Below are 19,857 nucleotides of genomic sequence, written 5' to 3' on the forward strand. Positions count from 1 at the left end.
TAGTAAGATGTACCCAATTTTGCTTTACCAGCTATCCACTATTATGCTTGCTTATTGCATCAATAAACTGCTTGTTCTGATTCAGACATGTAAATCTATGTAAGATCTAGATACTGGAAAATAATTGTTACTTACCTATAATGATGCTTCTCCTCCTGTGGTTTCTTACACAGTGCTGAAGTTTTCAGATTGCTTGTGTGTGACATTTTCATGGGTTCAGTGTACTTATGAGTGACATTCACTCCCTTCCTTATAAGTAAATACAAACAATGAATTCCATGAAAAAAGATACATGTTGATGAAATGACACAAGTTTGAGCAATGAGAAACTCTAAAAAGATCTTAAAACTGCTGCAAAACTCCTGAAATTATAGATTACTAACTTACTGCTCCTTTTAAAGATTATTGTACTGTAAAACAACTGTAGCAACATGTTATTAAGTAATAAAGAAGTCTTTTCGAAGCAGTATAAAAACAAGTCACTATTTCCCTGCATCAACCTTGATCCAATTCTGTTTCTTCTCTGGCTTCTCTCTCTCTCTCTCTCTCTCTCTCTCCCTCTCTCCCTCTCTTTCTCTCTTACACAGGTACACACAATCGCACAAGCACACACAACATAAAATACCTATAATTATAAGGACCGACCATTGACCGTAATTAAGTGTGTATTTACTATTCTAACTCCACACACACTTTGATAGTAGGAAAGGTTATAAAGCAGACCGAGGCAAATATAACTGCACTTTTAGTAATTTGATTAATTCGCTCAAAATTACCTAAATACACAACAGGGACGGGTCCTCATAATGCACCGTCCTCACAAAGATGGTGTTTGTCTGGGCCCGACAGTGTTTACCCACGATATGGGGACCGATCCAGTAAACAAAAGAACACAGACACACACACACACTCACACACACACTCTCTCTCTCTCTCTCTCTCTGTCTCTCTCCCTCTCCCTTTCCAGTGATTGCATTAACCAATGAGGTTCATAATGTAAATGGCTGCATTTCCCATTGATTACTTTACTTGAAATTATCTTTCATTTAAGGTGTGTGCAGTGTTTATTTTTATGCTGTTACCTGCAGGTCTGTAAAATTGTGACAGAATAAGAATATTTAGTCCTTTTTCAGCCAAACCTTTCCATGGTCCCCACACTCTGACAATACCACCATTGCACTCAAATCACAGTGTTCTGCTGGACTCACCTGTGCCAACTAAATGTGACTGCCAGGCTGGGCCGGCAGAGAGCGTCTTTGATTAGGGGCAGTACTAGGCACCACCGTGCTGCAGACTCTGTTCTAGGCTGTTTGCAGGATAAGTGCCTGTCAGGTAGGCAGCTCTTTACTTTGGATGTTGCTCTCTTGGATGCAGTATTGCAGGCCATTTTGAATCTCACTACTCTTCTCTGAGAGGGTAGTTGTGCAGCTAAGCTTGCCTTTGTGGTTCTTGCTGCTGGGGATCATGCTGGCAGGCCCTGGTTTCACTGTGATGGTGTCCTAAGCATTGTGCAATTGGTCACAGGAGTCCTGTGGCAGGTGACTGAGCGTAGGCAACCTGGTGGTGACGCTTTTAAGTGTGCCCTTGGCCGTTGACGGATCGGACTACAGGGACTCTTCCCACACCCATGCACATGTGACTGGAGGGCAGATAAGGACCACAACTTGTTGAATTCGAGTCAAAAACATGAACAGCCAGCAGGTTTGACAATGCTTAATTTGTGTAAAAATAAAAATAGGTGCCCGGGCCAATGTTGGGCAGCCACTGCAGCTTGCACCACCCATTGCCCCACACTACATCACCAATGACAGAACCAACACAACTACTAGCCATCACACTCTACAAGCGTGACAGTTCAGACTACTCCAGACCCCAATGCGATAAATATGTCTTGGGCAGCAGGTGTTAGCTATTTGTAATGTCTATTTAATTAATAAACAACTGTTGTTGTGTTCATCTCTATTTTAGCCAAACAGTGCCACCATGTGGTAGACTGTCATAATTGATGGTGTTGACAGTTAAGTGCTGGTGCTGAGCACCAGAAACCACCAGCACAAAATAAGCAATAGGTTCTGACCTTATGCCCACAAGGCTGGAGAGCTGGTCAGAGAGCGGAAAAACCATACACCCCACTTGTTGCAGTGTCAGCACGGCCAACACACAGAGGACTGTTACGGTCGTGCAATGCCACCTTGCCTGGGCAACTGCAGCACAGAAGGAAAAAAATTAAGACTTGTCTGCCATTGCGTTGGTCAGTCATGCGGTGTCACATGCCATAAAATCACAGAAGGTGCTGGATTTTGCATGGCATGTGTTTTCACTCACTGATCCATGATCCACGTGGCCCAGAGAGACCGGGCCGGCAGCAATGTTTTTATTCATTGAGACAACTTGAAACACTGTAGAAGCAGTTTGACACTTTGTAAACACTCACCCCTCCTGACTGAGCACATGTTGGTAATTGCAGTGAGGCATGGAGCCAGCAGCTCAGGAGAAGCTGAAGTGCGCTCTCTGGTTTTGTATATGCAGTACTTTGTCACACACTATGATGTCTGTTCCTGGAGCTGCAGTATGCAAGACTAATACATTTTAGTGTGGTGAGACGGACACTAGCATTAAAATGCGGTAGACTAACCCCTGATGCATGGTACTTGGCAGGGCTGCTTTCAGAACTTCAGCTACTCCCACCGACCTCCCTTCAAGAGGCCCACCTACCATTGACACTAGTGCTACAAAATGTGCAGGATAATGCCCTCTAGGGAAATGTGGTTTTCACTGTGCTCTCGCCTCATTGGTTGACGCTTGGCTTTTTTCAGTGAGGTAGGAAGGCTACTTAAGTGACAATATTTACAGTCTTTTTGGCTTTGTTTAACATTATATTGCTATACGAATGTTACAATGGAACTTCCAGCTCAGCTGTGGAGATGATTCAACCATGCCAATCTGTGTCAGATTCCAAAACTGGAGAACAGGTGAGTAACTATTTTGCTATGTTGGTATTGTGAACCATGGAAATAACAAGTGTCATAGTTTTATCGACGACTGTAGAACAAATATATGTTGTGAAGTCACCAAGGGCATTAGCTGGGGAATATGAAATGTGGTAGGGTTGTATATCCTCTCCATGACTAGTGATACCCCTAAGCGGCTTTCTTCTCTCCCTACCAGGAGACCTCGTATGATTGCATCTTCTCACCGCTGTCTGTGGAGAGCGCCATCGATGCTAGGTAACTTTGATACCTGATGCACAGTTTTACCAAATATACCCTTTTGCCTCACACATCCCATTATTGCATGCATTATTTCTAACCCAATCGCACTGTAGTACTTGACATAGGCCTCTCCCCTTCCCTCCCTACTTTCATTTCCTCGCTGCCTAGTAATAAGCTAACTATTAAAATCATTGACTCCTCTCTCCTTCTTAGACTGTTGCTGACTGCATGAAACTATAGAAGCAGGCAACGGGTAGGATCAGCTCACAGAATCTGTACAGGAGTGCAGGAAAGCTTGCCAAAACTACAGGCCACGGTTATACCAAACTGATGTACGAGAGGGCAGTATCATGAGTCGTAACTAGGTTGTACTATGTAGCTTGGCAGAAGCACTATTTAAATTTGCCAGCATTGACCTTTTAACCCTGAGCAGGACAAATTGTTTTCAGATAAATTTGCTACTGGTGAAATCCATTAACATAGCACAGTGGGTATCGATCTATTTAATTACTTTGATTACTGTGAGAAAGTCAAATATAAGAAGAATTTACAGTGATCTCAGCATTCGATAAATTCCCAGTTATTAGTAAATCAAAGCCTCTGCTATATTTCAATGTACGGTTTATAAGCCGGATACAGATCAATAATTAGATGTTCATTGATATTCTTGACACAACACTCAACAGCCTGTCTCGGTGATGCAGGCTTGATTCTAAAGTTTGCTTGAGCCCTGGCATCTGCCCTCATGCCCTCAATCAAATTCTGGAAAGTGGTGGTAGATGAAATACTCTTGACTGGCAGAACCGAGAATCAGTAAAAAACCTGGAAATGGTAACAGAGACGAATGTTGGGGTGAATTTGTACAGCCTATGAATGACTTCTTACTTGCACATGATTGAGACTGGTCTACAAGCTGGATTGGAGACCAAAATATGCGTTACAGTTTCTCAAGCATCTGTTAATTAGATTTTCACCTACGCTCCTATGGATAGTAATTGGATTTTTAAATTCTAGATTGATTAAAAAATCCAAGTCTCTGAATCATGACTCTTCACCCCTTTTTTCTGGAAGATTTCCTTCCTGGCATCAATCCCTTAAGTCAGGAAGGTAAGATATTTTTTTTAAAGATTTTGTTCCTCCTTGGGTGATGCCATGAACATTCAGCACGGTTGTGGCCTGCCCTGGGTGTCTCAGCTTTGTTAGCTTTCATCATTGTCTCCTTCACTGTACCCGACTTTTCAACAAGTTAAATTGGTTGATGATGGCTGGGCTCTGGTGGACGCAAAGGTCTTTTAAGAGCTACATAGTAGTTAAACAGGAGCATGGACTTATCGCTGTTAAAGCCGATATCACTTTTCCTTTTTGATATCTCTCCCTAATCAGCCTCTTTGGGCCTTTGAGGCAGAAGGCAGAGTGGCCTCATCTGGGTATATCTCGTTCTCTTCCTTCACCCCAGGCTCTGTATAGTTATTGATAATATACTTTGAATAATTTTCATTTTGAGGCGTCTTTCGAGCCTTCTGTATCCCACTTATCCTTTATTATGTTAATATAAGCTCTATTTAATTTTTACTTTGTCTTTGAAATGCTAGCCCATCTACCTCATTGACACCTTATAAAATGTTTCAGAGAAAGAACTGCTAATCGAACTCTATTTGTTAATAAAATGTTTTGCTGCCCTTTAACTTCGATTTATTTTCCGTGAGCATTTGCTCTGCGCTCTTGTCCCTGTTTCTGCTGGAGCAGGACCTATGTATGTTAGACCCTTGAAATCCATCTCAATTTTACAAACAGCTACAAGCGTTTTAGACCCTTGAAATGCCATCTCAATCTTACAAACAGCAACATAAATATTGCAGCATTAAGCGCTCTTAGATGAGTTGACAATGTTTCACACAACACAGACCTCACTGGTTCAACTTCCTCCAAGGCCTTTTGCACACAGGACTAGAGCAGTCTGCTCATTCTCTTCACAAGCCCATTGGCTACATTAGAGTATAGGGCCACCTTATGGAGTGCTGCCACACGTCCCAAGTCTCTCTAATGTCATTCAACACAAACTGAACATCATTATCCATAATCGGGGTCTGTGGCACAGTTTCACTCGCGAATTCCTACTAAATGCACTTAATAACATATGCATTATTGGCCTTACTTACATTCTTAGCCACTTACTGCTTGAAGCTGTAATCACCAACCACTACCAAATACTTTCACTTTGAGGTAACAGCTCAAAGGGGCCTGTAATATTCTTGCACAACGTGGCAATGTGTCTGTGGGATCCACATTATGTGAGAACAGATTCTCTCCTGTCCCCTTCAGTTTGTCACTTACAACAGCTGGATGTTAACCATACTTTCAGTCATCGCATAAATTATAGGCCACAAGGGAACTTCCCATATCATAGCAGTAGAGAAACTCTTTCCAGGGGCCCTCAATGTGCTAAATGTGCAATCATCTCACAGACTGGCTTTGGTAGAACTAATCTGTGTCTTGTCTGCAGCTTCCTTTCCTGATTGCTCAGCTTATCCCTTATACACCACAATTGCTTTTCCTTCTCTAACCTTTTTACTGGCCTCTTCTTTGTTCCCTGTCAAAAGATAGCTTCATCTTCCACTGGTAGTGGGGTAAATGGTTGCCAAGCCTTGCTCCTTGCCCCTTTGCATATGCTATCTCGAAATCATTGTCTCTGAATCCTATTCTCCATCTTACAATTCTGGGAGTTACTCTCTTCGACCCCTTGCATGAAAAATGTTTACAAAGGGCACGCGCTCCATCTGTTCCTAACTGCGTCTACTTAGCATCACCTGCGTTTCGTTTATTTTCTTCACCTAGCTAAGGTGGTGTGATGAGGGGGCCCGCACACTGCGGGGGGCTTTGTTACACCACTTGTTCCATCATATATATGATTTCACAGAATACAAGCTTAACATGCATATAGCAACATCCGAATGGTATAGTGCAGAAAAAGAGGTTCAATTCGAGATAATATTGACAGAAGATAATGATTCCCTTGAAACTATTTCCTACATACATGCTCCGTGGAGTCTGTAGTGTGTGAAGAGGATTAGCTGCATGCCTTATGGCAAGGCAGGAGCATCTGATCTATGCTGACAGAGCTCCAGGCTCGGATTTACCAATAACTGTTAGTCTTTTTTTTATTAATATATGAAATACAACATCCAGGTAGCAGGGGCAGCTATGTTGACTGGGACTTGCTCCTTGGATTGCGTTCTTCACTTGCATTCACTTGCATTCCTTCTCAGGATCGTCTTAGAACCTATTACATCCAGACGAAATTTAGGCATTATAGTGCTAAAAAGATATATGACCTATAAATATTAGACTTTCCAGGTGATGGGGTTTACCTCCACGCCCTTTCCCATGCCCCAATAGGTTCATCCAGTCATGGACAGCTGATTGCTAGTGCTACCTTAAATGAACTAGGCTTCTTACTACAAAGAGTTGCGAGCAAATGCATGTCAAAAGGCCATTACACATAACGGATAAGGAGTTCTTGATGACTTTGGTGTCTGCTCGGAACACTGTACAACAGTCCGTGGACCCATGTGCTTTCAGTCTCTACCCCATCCAAGTCTCAGGTAAATTTATAAGAATTCTCAATACCCTCTTTTATTGGGTTTTCCTGTAAGGCACTTTACCCCATTCTTGGCCCTCATGCACACTGTCTTCTACTCCTGGATCCTTATTCTCAAGGTATTTTCCAGGCGTTTGCTATCTGCGTTTGTCTTTCAGTGATTCATGGCACCCTGATCTGCCATATATCCCCTCTCCAGTGTCTTCTATTTACATTCCCATCACCCTTTATTTTTGCGTATCTTACTTGTCGATTGCATTTTAAGCTTTTGCCTTCTTTCTTTCAGAGATTCCATCGCTAAAGCTCTGTATTCCTTGCTCTTTGACTGGCTGCTGGAGAGGATTAATGATTGGCTGCTTCCGCGTGAGAGGGACAGCACTGTTGGGGTCATTGATATATATGGATTTGAGGTCTGTTTATTCATTTTTTTATAAAACGATTTCATTGATTTTCCAGAAACACAACACAGATACTGATGTTCATAAGCAGATTGACCCATCTTCACTAACCCAGTAGAATCCCTAGGTCGCACCCAGCCTTTCCTACCTTACTTTAGTCAAGATGTATTTAAATGTGAGTAATCCCGCCAACAGTTCCATATTTTGTCCTGCTTGTTCAGGCAGCCAGAAGCAAGGTAAGTCTCCTTCTCTGTACCAGCAAAATAATCCATTGCTTCTTAAAACAGAAATGGAGACCCAGCAAAGGGAGAGTAGAAAAAGCTGCTTCCAAAGAGGCCCAGAGCAGGTACCACCAGCTCATCGGAGAAATCAAGAGGAAGGCTCCCAGTCAAACAGATAAATAGAAGCTCCAGCAGCAGCAAAGAAATATCTGCAATCGTCAGACTTCACCACACCCACAGCTGTCACCGGAAACATCAACCCATCACAAGATATGTGCAACAACATCTTGAATTTCTTCTGCAGTAAAATTGCAAACATATACAGAATCTTCTCCCTACAACTGGACCCCGTGGCCCTCTTCAGAAGTGTCCTGGTGACAAAGGAAGTCAACACAATCACCAGATAGGACACCATTAGCAGAGACGAAACCACAACAGTCATGAAGACCATTCACTCTGGGACCCCTGGCAGACCCCCGTGATTACCTTGCCTTTGACAAAGGAGAAATCCCTATAAGTAAGGCTTTCGCGCCCATCCTCAACAGCTCCATCAGTACAGCCACCTTCCTGGAAGTATGGAAACACGCAGCCATCAATCCCCTCCTGAAAAAACGCTCAGCTGACCCAACCAAACTCGCAAACTACCAACCGACATGTCTCCTTCCCTACCCAGCCAAAGTCCTGGAAAAAAAGTTATCAACAAGCCCCTCTCTAAACACCTCGCCAAGCACCAGCTTCTTGACACCACACAATCAGGTTTGGGACCCAATCACAGCATAGAAAGCACACTTATTGCAGCAACGGATGATACCCGGATGATCCTCGATCAAGGGTAAACCACAATCCTCATCCTTTTACACCTTTCAGCAGCTTTCAACATCACCTCCCGCTCTATCCTAATCCAGCGACTCCATGAAGCAAGCATCCAGGAACTTGCTCTCAAATGTATATGCTCCTTCCTCACCGTAATACCCAAACCGTATGCATGCCCCCTTACACCTCTGAAGCACGAGAACTTATTTGCGGAGTCCAGCAAGGCTCCTTGCTCAGGTACACATGGCTATTCTGGCCAACATCATACGAGCACGCAACATAAATATCCTCACTTACGCCAGTGACATGCAACTGATACTGTCCCTCTCTGACAAAAAACCCAACACCAAGAACAAATTCATCACTGGCATGATTGAAGTAACCACCTGGTTGAAATCCAGTTGCCTCAGTTGAACTCTGACAATACCAAGGTCATAGTCTTTGGGAAGGACACCTAGCAATAGGACACCTGGTGGCCCACTGATCCTGGACCCACCCCCACACCTTGCTCACAAGTATTAAACATCAGAATCATCATAGAAAACAAACTGAACATAACTGCCCAACTCAACACAGTGGTCATGGCCTGCTTCAATACTGCTGATGAAAATCTTCAAGTGGCTATCAGACAACATCAGGAAAATGATCACCAGGTGGTGATGAAGCCCTCATCACCAGAGGACTCCACTATAGAAACACTCTATGCAGGACTTACCATCCAGCTCACAAAAAGACTGCAGACTGTCCAAAACACAGCAACCAGACTAGTCTTTAACCTCCCACACTGAGCCCACATCATACCTCAGTGTACTCCGTTGGCTCTCAATACACAAGCGCACACACTTTAAACTCCTCACCCACATGTACAGATCTCTCCACAGTGCTGGCCCTGCCTACCTGAACAGCCACGTTCAGTTCTAGCAACCTTCCAGACACCTCTGCTAAGTCACTATCTTGCTAGCACACATCCCAAGTATACATAAAGCAGAGGAGAGGCTGTGCCTTCTCGTATCTAGCCCCTAAAGCCTGGAATGACCTCTCAACACATCAAAGCCTCCTTCTCCTCTCTTCCTAACATTTTCAAGAAGCTAAAGACCTGGGTTTTCAAGTCAACTCCCAGGGCTGGTCTCACACAGTTGCTACAGAGTGCCTTGATACCCTCACAGGTGATTAGTGTCCTATAAAACACCAGTAACATAACATAATAAGCTGAATGGCTTGGAGTTTGTTCCGGGCTCCAGTTCCTTGTAATGTTGCTCTTTGCGACAGGATACCCCAGGCCAATAAAATCATTTCATATGTGGAATCATTCAAACCCTCACATATGTCAATTAGGCACAATTTTGGGAATATCTCTACAGGTCTTCCTAGAGCACTGGATAATGAAACCTCCCCTCCCCACATACTTTCTGCCAGAATCTTGTTATGCATGAGCAGGAGCAAATAACATGAAACTAGTCCCCACAATCACATACAGTCAGGGTTCTCAATGATACCCACTCTTCAGAGCCTGGTGGGGGATAATAAAATCTATATAGAAATTTGAGTTGTATGAGGTGTGGAAACATGGGCATCGCAAGCTCACGAGTAGCCAGCCTAGCCATGGCCCACTCCTCATCCTCCAGGGTCCTTATATACATCTATCGGGCCAAATGCAGGGAGCTGATTCTGCCTTGTGCATCAGTAGTGAGGGAACAGTAAGTATGGGACATACCATGACTGCTTGTCGTCTCCAAAGTAATCTTTGCCTCCAGCAGGTTGAGCTCTTGAATAGTGGACAGTTTCTGTTTGTACTGGTCTCAGGCACATCTCACTTGTCAATACATGGGCATGTGTCCTGTTGGACATTTTGTCGCCACACCCTCCCCCACCTGTCACTCATTAGGCTTGAATTACACAGTTTGTCGTTATGAAGAAATAGCATTGGGGGCTTCTAGACTTTGCAGAGTTTTTGTTGAGGTGATCTGCATGGCAGTGGCATGGGCTAAGCCATGTTTTTATGTACATACTAATCAACCTCATTCAGAGGTTGGCGAGGGCATAGTAGTAATTCTCAAATTTCATATATGATACCAGTTGGCACTACTTTTATATTATTGCAGGATTTACAAACATAAGCATAAAAATGCTGTAAAGTCTAAGCTTCGTATTTTTATTTTGCTAAATTGTTTTTGCTGGGTTATCACCGTGAAAATGCTGATAACCCAGCATTTCTGCAAATCTGTAATTATGCTTCTAGGCAAATTATGCAGAAAGATGATGTTTTTGCTCTAAAGGTGCATTACAATATTGTTTCAAATAAGGCTTTCTGTGTTGTATATTGGTTCCAGGTCTGATGCTCATGTTGGGAAAACCATACTGAAGAACATATGCGTCTGAGCACTGTTAATTCTTAATAGCTGCCACCTACATTGTCTTCTATATTTGAGGATTACCCCATGAGTTTAAAAAACAGGTGCTGTGCACATGAGTTAGTACAAGACATTTAACAGCAACTCATAGACCACAAGACCCATTACTTTTTTTAAACCTGCAATATATTCCCACTCTCAAGTCTTCCTATCCATTTCAGCTTACTAGACTTAGACCAAAAGAACTAAGACAATAGAACTGAGACAATGGAAGATAATCAGGGTTATTGTGAAACGGCATGTGTGGCTGTAGATACAAATGAATGGCGTAATCCTGCCATCTAGTGTTGGGCTCAGATGTGTGCAAGCTATTTTTCTTCGAAGAAAGTACAAGGCAATGTAACTTCTCCTATTGTTGATAATGCGCATGGTCATCAATTCCATTGTTAGATTGTTTTCCTCCCCTGTTGGGTTTGGACATGTGATCCGGTTCAACACCATTGTGTTGCATTTTCTCGGTTCATACCTGCTTTCCATCAGTATTGTTGTTGGTCACAGTCCTCTCTTTCGCTTCTGTTTGGTTCGACGACTCCAATTTCGGACACTGTCAGCATGAAACCTGCCCCATTGAAGCCAAGATCTTTAGAGAGGAAAACGATGATGACCAGCAAAACTATATATTTATCTGGGTCCACGGAACCCCTGCTTCAAAGACTACAGGAAGAGAGAGATATTCGACAGAAACATATCATGATCCATTCAGACACAGGCTGGATAATTACTAGACCCCCACACACTGTTGCTCAACCCTCTGAAAGGCAGCTGTCTTTTGAAGAAGATTTGGACTTCCTGCCTCTGTCCAAACAGAGGGAAAAGACAAATAAGGACACATTAGCCCACAATCTATACCGGTTGCAAACCATTCACCCCACCACCTGCTTCAACAGCTGTCCCTACATCATATTCACCTGAAGGGTCAAACATTCTTATTTAGGGGTATAGATGATGGGCACACTTTTCATACCTCACCACCGGATGACCCATGGGGGTACTTATGATACTGACTCATCAGCTGATAAAGACCCTGATCTATACCCGTCAAAACCATCTCTCCCTAGATGACACTACCACAACTTGATTGGTAGGGCTGCCAGCTTCCATAAGGTGCAACTACACAATGAGCCCCTAGAGGAAGACTTGTTATTCTAAACACTTTCCTCCACACAGCATTCCGCACAATACCTACTTGTGCTAGAGGGTATGCTCTGTCACACACCTGACATATTCAATGACCCTGTAAGGTGATAACACTAATTGTGGACACAAAATATAAGTTGTCCCCTAATGACCTGGTATACATACATGGTCAACTTCCACCAGGCCCTTTAGTGATAGCAAGAGCATGCAACAGAGCCAATTTCCAAACATCTGGTGAAGCCCCTCCACCAGATAAGGAGGGCAAGAATGTAGATGGCGCTTTAAAGAGAGTAGCCGCACAATCCACTAATCACTGGTGTATTGCAGATTCCATCTGCCTCCACTTTAGGTAGGATAGAGCCCATTGGAATGAGATGGAGGAACTCCTCTAATGCCTCCCAGAAGAACACAAAAATTAGGCCTCTGAGGGAAAATTGATATCCAGCACAACTGTACGTTGTGCCCTCGATGCTGTAGATAGTTCAGCTAAGGGAACAAACTCTAGTGTTTTACTATACAGACTTTGTTGGCTTCTGGTCATGGGGTTTAAACCTGAGGTACAGCAAAATCTACTGGAGCTATCATACATTACTAGAAAAAAATAAAAAAAGACAGTGACAGCTTCAGCCATGGGAGCGCTGCAGACACCTCACTGTGGCTCCTTTTGCTGTCCATCGTACTGTGGAGGATCCAAAACTACCTCTCCTGAGACCCTCTACCTCATACCAGCGTCCACAAACACAAACCACCTCACATAGAAGATACTTCCGAAAGTCATATAGGAGTAACAGTTCCAAAGGCAAAAGTAAGGGCAGATTCACAAAACCATCAGCCACAACCACCAAACCATGACTTACCCCTCATTATCCCCGATCACACATCATCTGTCCGGGGTTGAATACAAAAGTTATTTCCCGCCTGGTGGAACGTCACCTCTGACAGTGGGTGTTGGATATTATCCAACATGGTTATTGTCTGGAGCTTACTTCCACACCTCACAACATTCCACCTCTCAAACACAGACTTCCCCTCAGTATCAACAGCTACTCAGGGAAGAAGTACAAGCATTCCTCAAAAAAGGAAAGCCATGGCACCTGTTCCACTCCAACAGCAGGGAACAGGAGTCCATTCACTATTCTTCCTTATTCCCAAAAGGGAAAGGTATCTGAGACCAATCTTAGATCTAAGACCGCTAAATGAGTACATTCTCTCAGCACTTTCACATGGTCACTCTTCAAGATGTCATCCCATTAGAACTACAAGCCGATTTAATGGACACAGATTCGACCTCAAGGACGCCTATTTTCATATTCCTGTTCTCCCGCAACATTAGCGTCCGCATTACGCATTCAAAGTGCTCCCCTTCTGGGTTACTACAGCGCCCAGGATCTTTACTAAGGCCCTCATTACAACTTTGGCGGTCTTTAGGAAAGACTGCCGAAGCTGCGGGCCCCAGTATACTGCCAGTGCTGGCGGTATTTCTGGCTCCCTATTTTGACTTTTCCGCTGGCCCAGCGGACGGTAATAGTGTTACCGTCCGCTGGCCCAGCGGAAAAGTTACATCAACATTGCAGCCGGCTCGTAATAGAGGCGGCGGCAATGCTGATGTGCAGCGGGTGCAGTAGCACCCGTCGCACATTTCACTGCCCGAAATTCGGCAGTGAAATGCGCAATGGGGCTGTGCCTGGGGGCCCCTGCACTGCCCATGCCAAATTACCGCCAGCCGCCAGGGTCATAATGAGGCCCTAAATGTCTTGCAGTAGTAGCTGCTCACCTGCACAGACAAAGCATGTATGTCTTTCCATACCTAGATGAGTGGCTTATCAAAAGCATGGCTTGTCAAAAGTGTCACCAACACAAAGGGTCACCATAAACCTACTTCATGGACTAAGATTTAAATCAATTCCTTAAAATCCCACCTCCAACCCCTTAAGATCCAACCTTACCCAGGGCCAATTCTCAACTCAGAACTAGGATTAGCTTAATCGAGTACTGTCCGGATACAATCATTCCTTAATTTCAACCAGGTCAACAGGTAATGGTGAGGACAGTCATGCATCTCCTCTGTATCATGGCTTAGTGTATAGCCATAGTACCTGATGCCAAACTAAACATGCATCCGTTGCAGGAGTTTTTAGCGCACCAATGGACTCAAGCGGAGGGTAAAGCGGAAGATCTAGTGTTGGTTGGCCATCAAGCTTGCCACTCTCTGCAGTGGTGGAACACCAACAACCTGCTAAAAGGATGACCTTTCCCAGACCCAGCTCTGCATAGTGTGAAAAACTAGCACTTTGTTGCAGTACCCTCCCCCCCCCCCCAAACCCACCCACCCCTCACTTTATGCCTGGTTTCTGGATGCAACTTGGATTGGAGTGCACTGAGATCCTGCTAATCAGAATCCCAGAGCCAGTGCTCTTCCCCTAACAATTGCAAAGGGAATTGGCAACACCTTTAGCTGCCACTATAAGTCCCTAGTAAAAGGGACTTAGGTGCCCAGGGCATGGGGTACTAAGGGTAGACCCCTGGGGGCAGCAGCTCTGATTATGCCACCCTTTGGTGCCATGCATTCCAGTACACCCAGCACTACCAGTGCAGGCTGAGTGCTCTGATGCAAACCTAAAAAGTAAACTTGACATGGCACACTGCCTGTGTGCCCTGCCAACTACACACTGCATACACTATGGGTAAGTCACACCTCTAGCGGACCTTCCAACCCTAAGGCAGGGTGCACCATACTGTATGTGAGGGCATAGTTGCATGAGCAATATACCCCCACTATGTCCTTGCCAAACCTTGGGCCTAGCGAGTGTACAGAGTAGCTATTTTAATACATGTGCTGCACACTGGTCAACACGACTTTCACAGCTACATAATGGCTACTCTGAAACCCTGGTTGTTTGGTATCAAACAACTCAGAATGATAAATCCAAACTTGTACCAGTATTGAATGTATTACTTAATGTACCCAGGGGTCACCTTAGAGGTGCCCCCTGCAAAAGCCAGCTACCTTGGCATGGTTGCTGACTGGTTTTAACCAGCCTGCCACCTCCAGACAGCCAATCTACAACCTTGGGGTGAGAGATAGTCCTCTCTGGGTTGCAGACAAAGCCCTTCCTGGGTGGAGGTGCTAACACTCCCTCCCTCAGGAATGTGCACTGCTATGGCGGGGAGCTTCAGAGGGCTTACTGTCTTTTTAACTCGACCTCCAGCCCTGCTGCTACCAGCTGATGGCCGCCCCTGTTGCAGACCCCCAACTTCGGCAGGAGCAACAGCGGGAAAACTACACAAGGGATAGGGGGAGTGGCCCCACCTGCATGCACCACCCCTAAGGTGTTGCCCGCGAGCCACACATGCCTTGAACGGAAAAGGTTACTTACCCAGTAACCATCTGTTTGTAGCAGGTAGTGCTGTAGATTCACATGCAGCACCCTCTTACAGTTACTTTTACTATTTCTCCCAAACTGTTTTTGCATGGACATCTTTCTATACTACGCTTTGCTTCATGTTTCATACTCACCCGCCATGTGGGAAAACAATCTAACAATGGAGTTAATGACCATGCGCATTATCTCGTGACTTGAAAGACTTTCTTTAAAGAAAAACAACTTGCACACATCCGAACTCAACACTAGATGACCGGATTATGCCAAATATGTGAATCTACAGCACTACATGCCACAAACAGATGCCTACTGAGAAAGTAACATTTTCCTACTAGGATCTGCACTTGTTAAGTGTCTTTGTTTCCTTATTGGTGCTACCAAATATGTCTATTGTATTTTTATTGCAGCTTGTATTAAGTAAATCAAACGTTTTTAAAGCAGTTCCTATAATATATAAAATGGCTCTGCATATGTAGTCATGATACGTGGAACTCTTATGATTGACAGTAGTAGCAAACCAAACAATATGTAGTCTTTTTCAAGCACACACCATCTCAAAGTGTGTGCTACCACATAATTAGGGCTTTGTGAAGTGATCAGGGTTTTCATACTGCCAGGGAAAGGATTAAAAACCTCAAACTAATTGTTAGTAAAATATCAGCATTTAAACTGAGAAGGCATGGTGAGTATTGTGAAGATGCAGCGATCCTGTGGTCTGATCTTTAGAGAACCAACCGTTTGTTAAAAAAACGGTGTGAGTTTCCTTATGAATAGACTGACACTTGCTTTTTTACCAGGTGTGCGGCCGCATCCTGTAGAACCAGGTCTTAAATATCCATACCCAATAATTTCAGATGCCTTAACACTAGACAGATTATGGAATGGCAGGATCTCAGTGCTTGAAGGCTGGCTCTGTAGTCGGATAAGGAGACTTCTCATCACATTGCTCCAGTATCTTTTGACAGTCAGGTTCATATTATGTGGGTGGAGAGTGGGTGTTCACTAACAATAATACTTTTGTGCAAGTCTGTTCTGCGTTTGCTGGTGCCTACCATAGTCTTGGGGGATTGCTGATTTTACCTTATTTTTCTTTGCTTAGGATTTAGGGGTGAACAGCCTGGAGCAACTCTGCATCAACTTTGCCAATGAACATCTCCAGAATTTCTACAGACGTACGGTCATTGCACAGGAGGAGGTAGTAAGATAGTAGTCAGACTGTCGCCACACTCCTGTGCAGGCACAGATGTCCTGTTGGCAGTCTCTTCTAAAAACACAGTGATAGTTTGGGCAATGCATTGATGCATGCCACAGTTATCTGTGAGAAGTCTCTTGTGCTGTGAAGAATTTAAGTTTTCAAGTGTCTGATGCTTTTATTATGACACCTCCAGTAGTGCCTACGATGCACCCTAAACTCACCTGAATGTTTACCTGAGTGCCTTCTAGTTTTTCAGTTCAAATAAACATGTGCCAGAAATCTCACTCTCGTCCTCTCTAACTTTCTCACTCTCACAGAAAGTTGCATTTTACCTTCCCTTTTTGCATCACAGTTTTACTTCTTTTGCCATTTCTCCCTGTTCTTTTCGCTTTGTCCTTCATCTGCCCTTTCTTCACTCCACCCATTCTGCCCTTCTTTGCCATTCTCTGTTATTATTTTTATAGGGTACAACATGTGGCACCCCACGAAGATGAGGAGAGTAAAAATATCTGGAGTGGAAGCGAGTTAAGGTAGTTTAGGAGGTTGTCAAAAGCTTTAGTAAACCTCAAAGTTTGTGAGGGACTTTAACAAGTGAGGTGTCTGGAGATGTATTCTGGAACAGAGGTCTCTGCCTCGGAATCCTCTGCCTCTGAATGGTGGGGCTTTCAATAGAAGAGGGCTAAGTAAGTTCATGTTCACTGAGCGAAGCTGTTTTATAGAGTTATTAGAATTGATGCAGGCAGAAATGTACTTGGAGGACTTGTTATTCAGAACTTAATGTTAAGAATCGAGAATTAGCTGTGGACAGGACCCTGGAAAGATCCATTCCAAGTCAGGGCATTCATAGCACACCACAGACACTGTTTGAGGGCTTCGGAACTCTTCGGCTCTTAGAGGTTTGGCACCACAGCACACAAATGAACTGGTTTATACTTCTCGCAAGTGCACAGAATTCATTCTAGAATAAATTTATTTCTGGTAAACAGGCTGATTTTTTAAATTAGATTAGAGATTGAGGCTTGCATTTTGTCAGACCACTTGCCTGTATTGTTGCACCCCAGGGTTCCAGTCCCCAGGCCTACGACATTGAGAGCATGGAGTTTAAGCAATATTTCAGTTAGGGATATCAAACTTAAGGTCCCAATAGCTGGCACTATCTACTATTGTTTTCAAGAGAACGACATAGCTGAACGCCACCTGGGTTACCTTGGGACGCTCCAACGGCAGTTCTGAGAGGCGAGCTGATTTTGCATACTTCACATTCCAGAAACTTGCAAAAGAAAAGAAGCGTGATCTAGAATCCCATATCGTGGATCTAAACACTAACATAAGCTAGACTGCCAAACCAATACAGCTCAGTCACTGATCAACGGCACAAGGGGAACTGGATCACCTGTAAATTGCAGAAATAGTCAACAAATATATACACCAACCATAGGTATTATGAGAAGGGAGGCAAGGCAGACTATATTTTAGCATGAACATTTTTGGGACAATCCTGTCACTCATTCAAGATATTTTGAAAATGTTCACTGATTATTACAGAGAGTTGCATCGTGGCAGGATCTAGACGCACAGGCACAGGCACAGGATAATTATCTAAGACAATATAATCCTCCAGCCTTGCACCCTGATATCCTACTGGAATTCGAGGCACTTTAGAAGTTTGCATGGCCATTTAGGAGATGCCTCAGAATAAGGCTCCAGGCTCAGAAGGCTTTTCATGTATTTATATAAAGCATTCCAAGATATCCAGGCTGAGCTTCTGCTAGTTTTTTCAACTATATGGGAGAAGCCGGAGAGCTCATGGATATCATGCCTACAGCTGTGATTACAAGCTTCCTAAAACCAGGCAAAGACCTCTTGCAGTGCAGGTCCTACTGGCCCATAGTGCTTCTGAACAATGGCGCATAGATATTCACAAAGATTCTTATCATAAGGTTAAATCTAATCAGACCGAACCTGTATCTCCTTTTCTATCTGGATTTGTTCAGGGATGACATACCTATGACAACCCAAGGTTGGCAGTGAATCTTTTGACGTGGCATTTAAAAACAAAACCCCAATGGTCCTTCTCTCACTCAGTGTGACGAAGGCCTTTGAAAGTGTGTACTGGAGAGTCATTAACCCATTTTTATACAAAACTCCCATTGGTGCTGTCAAGTCAACGCTTATCATGGCGAGTTACGTGGGCCTATCAGCATGAATAAACATTAACAGTGAACAGTCTTATAGTGTCCAGCTTACGATGGGATCGAGTCAGGGATGCCCCTTGTCCCCTCTCATTTTTGCCCTTGCCATGGAGCCCCTCACATATAGGATAAACAATAAGCAATCTATCCATAGTATAAGCATTAAAGGCAAAACAATTAAACTTGTTCTCTTTGCTGTTGACTTTCTGTTTCCTAACAGATCCTGCTGAGTCCATCCCAGCTCTAAAGGAGAACTGGTAGCCTTGTTGCGGTTGTCTGATTTTCTAATTGTCTCCGCAGCAATCACAGCACCAAGACAGCACTCCTGGCAGCCACCGACAACATCCGATTACTCCTAGACCACGGCCACATCGTAGCACTCATACTCCTCGAACTCTCAGCAGCTTTCGAACCAGTCTCCCACAGCACTCTGCTCACCAGACTCCATGACATAGGAATCTGCGGAAGAGCATTGGAATGGATCCACTGCTTCCTCTCCGAGAGGACGCAGAGGGTCAGACTCCTGCCCTACACTTCGAGACCCACAGGAGTCAACTGCAGAGTCTCCCAAGGATCCTCACTGAGTTCCACACTGTTCAACATATACATGGCCCTCTTGCTGCCATCGTCAGAAGCCACCGTATGAACATCGTGTCATATGTCGATGGCACACAACTCATCATTTCCCTCACCAAAGACCTGGACACGGCCAAAAGGAACTTTCATACAGGAATGGAAGCCATTGCCACCTGGATGAGAGAAAGCTGCCTCAAGCTCAAATCCGACAAGACGGACGGAACTCATCATCTTCGGAAATACCACCTCAGCTTGGGGCGACTCATGGTGGCCCACATCCCTCAGCACCCCCGTGCCAACCGAGCACACTCGCAACTTAGGAATCATCCTTGACTCCTCCGTATTCATGACCCGCCAGGTAAACTCTGTCACCTCCTCCTGCTGGCACACACTCCAGAAGATCTTCAGATGGATCCCAGCAGACCGTTGCAGAACAATCACCCACACCTTAGTCACAAGCAAGCTCAACTACAGCAACACCCTCTACGCCGCACCTCAACTAGGAACATCAAAAAACTTCAACTCATCCAGAACACCTCCACCAGACTCATTCAGGACCTCCCTTGCCGAGAACACATCTCTCAACACCTGAGGACCATCCACTGGCTACTGGTCGAGAAGTGAATCACCTTCAAGCATCTCACCCACACGTACAAGACCATACAGAACGCAGGACCAACCTACCTGAACCATCGCATCTCCTTCCACACCCCCGCCAGAT

General features: G+C 44.3%; 1 protein-coding gene across 1 annotated transcript in view; it reads left to right on the plus strand.

The window, feature by feature from the left end:
* The window catches only part of LOC138247003 (unconventional myosin-XV-like), a 231,271-nt gene that overhangs the window by 132,866 nt on the left and 78,548 nt on the right, over positions 1-19,857 (plus strand). Inside the window, exons 11-13 of the mRNA XM_069201752.1 lie at positions 3,169-3,227; positions 7,097-7,220; positions 16,273-16,368. Coding sequence (XP_069057853.1) covers positions 3,169-3,227; positions 7,097-7,220; positions 16,273-16,368 — 279 coding nt within the window. The remainder of the gene's footprint in view (positions 1-3,168; positions 3,228-7,096; positions 7,221-16,272; positions 16,369-19,857) is intronic.

This window comes from Pleurodeles waltl, chromosome 7 (genome assembly GCF_031143425.1).
Source record: "Pleurodeles waltl isolate 20211129_DDA chromosome 7, aPleWal1.hap1.20221129, whole genome shotgun sequence".
In the NCBI taxonomy this organism is placed as follows: Eukaryota; Metazoa; Chordata; class Amphibia; order Caudata; family Salamandridae; genus Pleurodeles; species Pleurodeles waltl.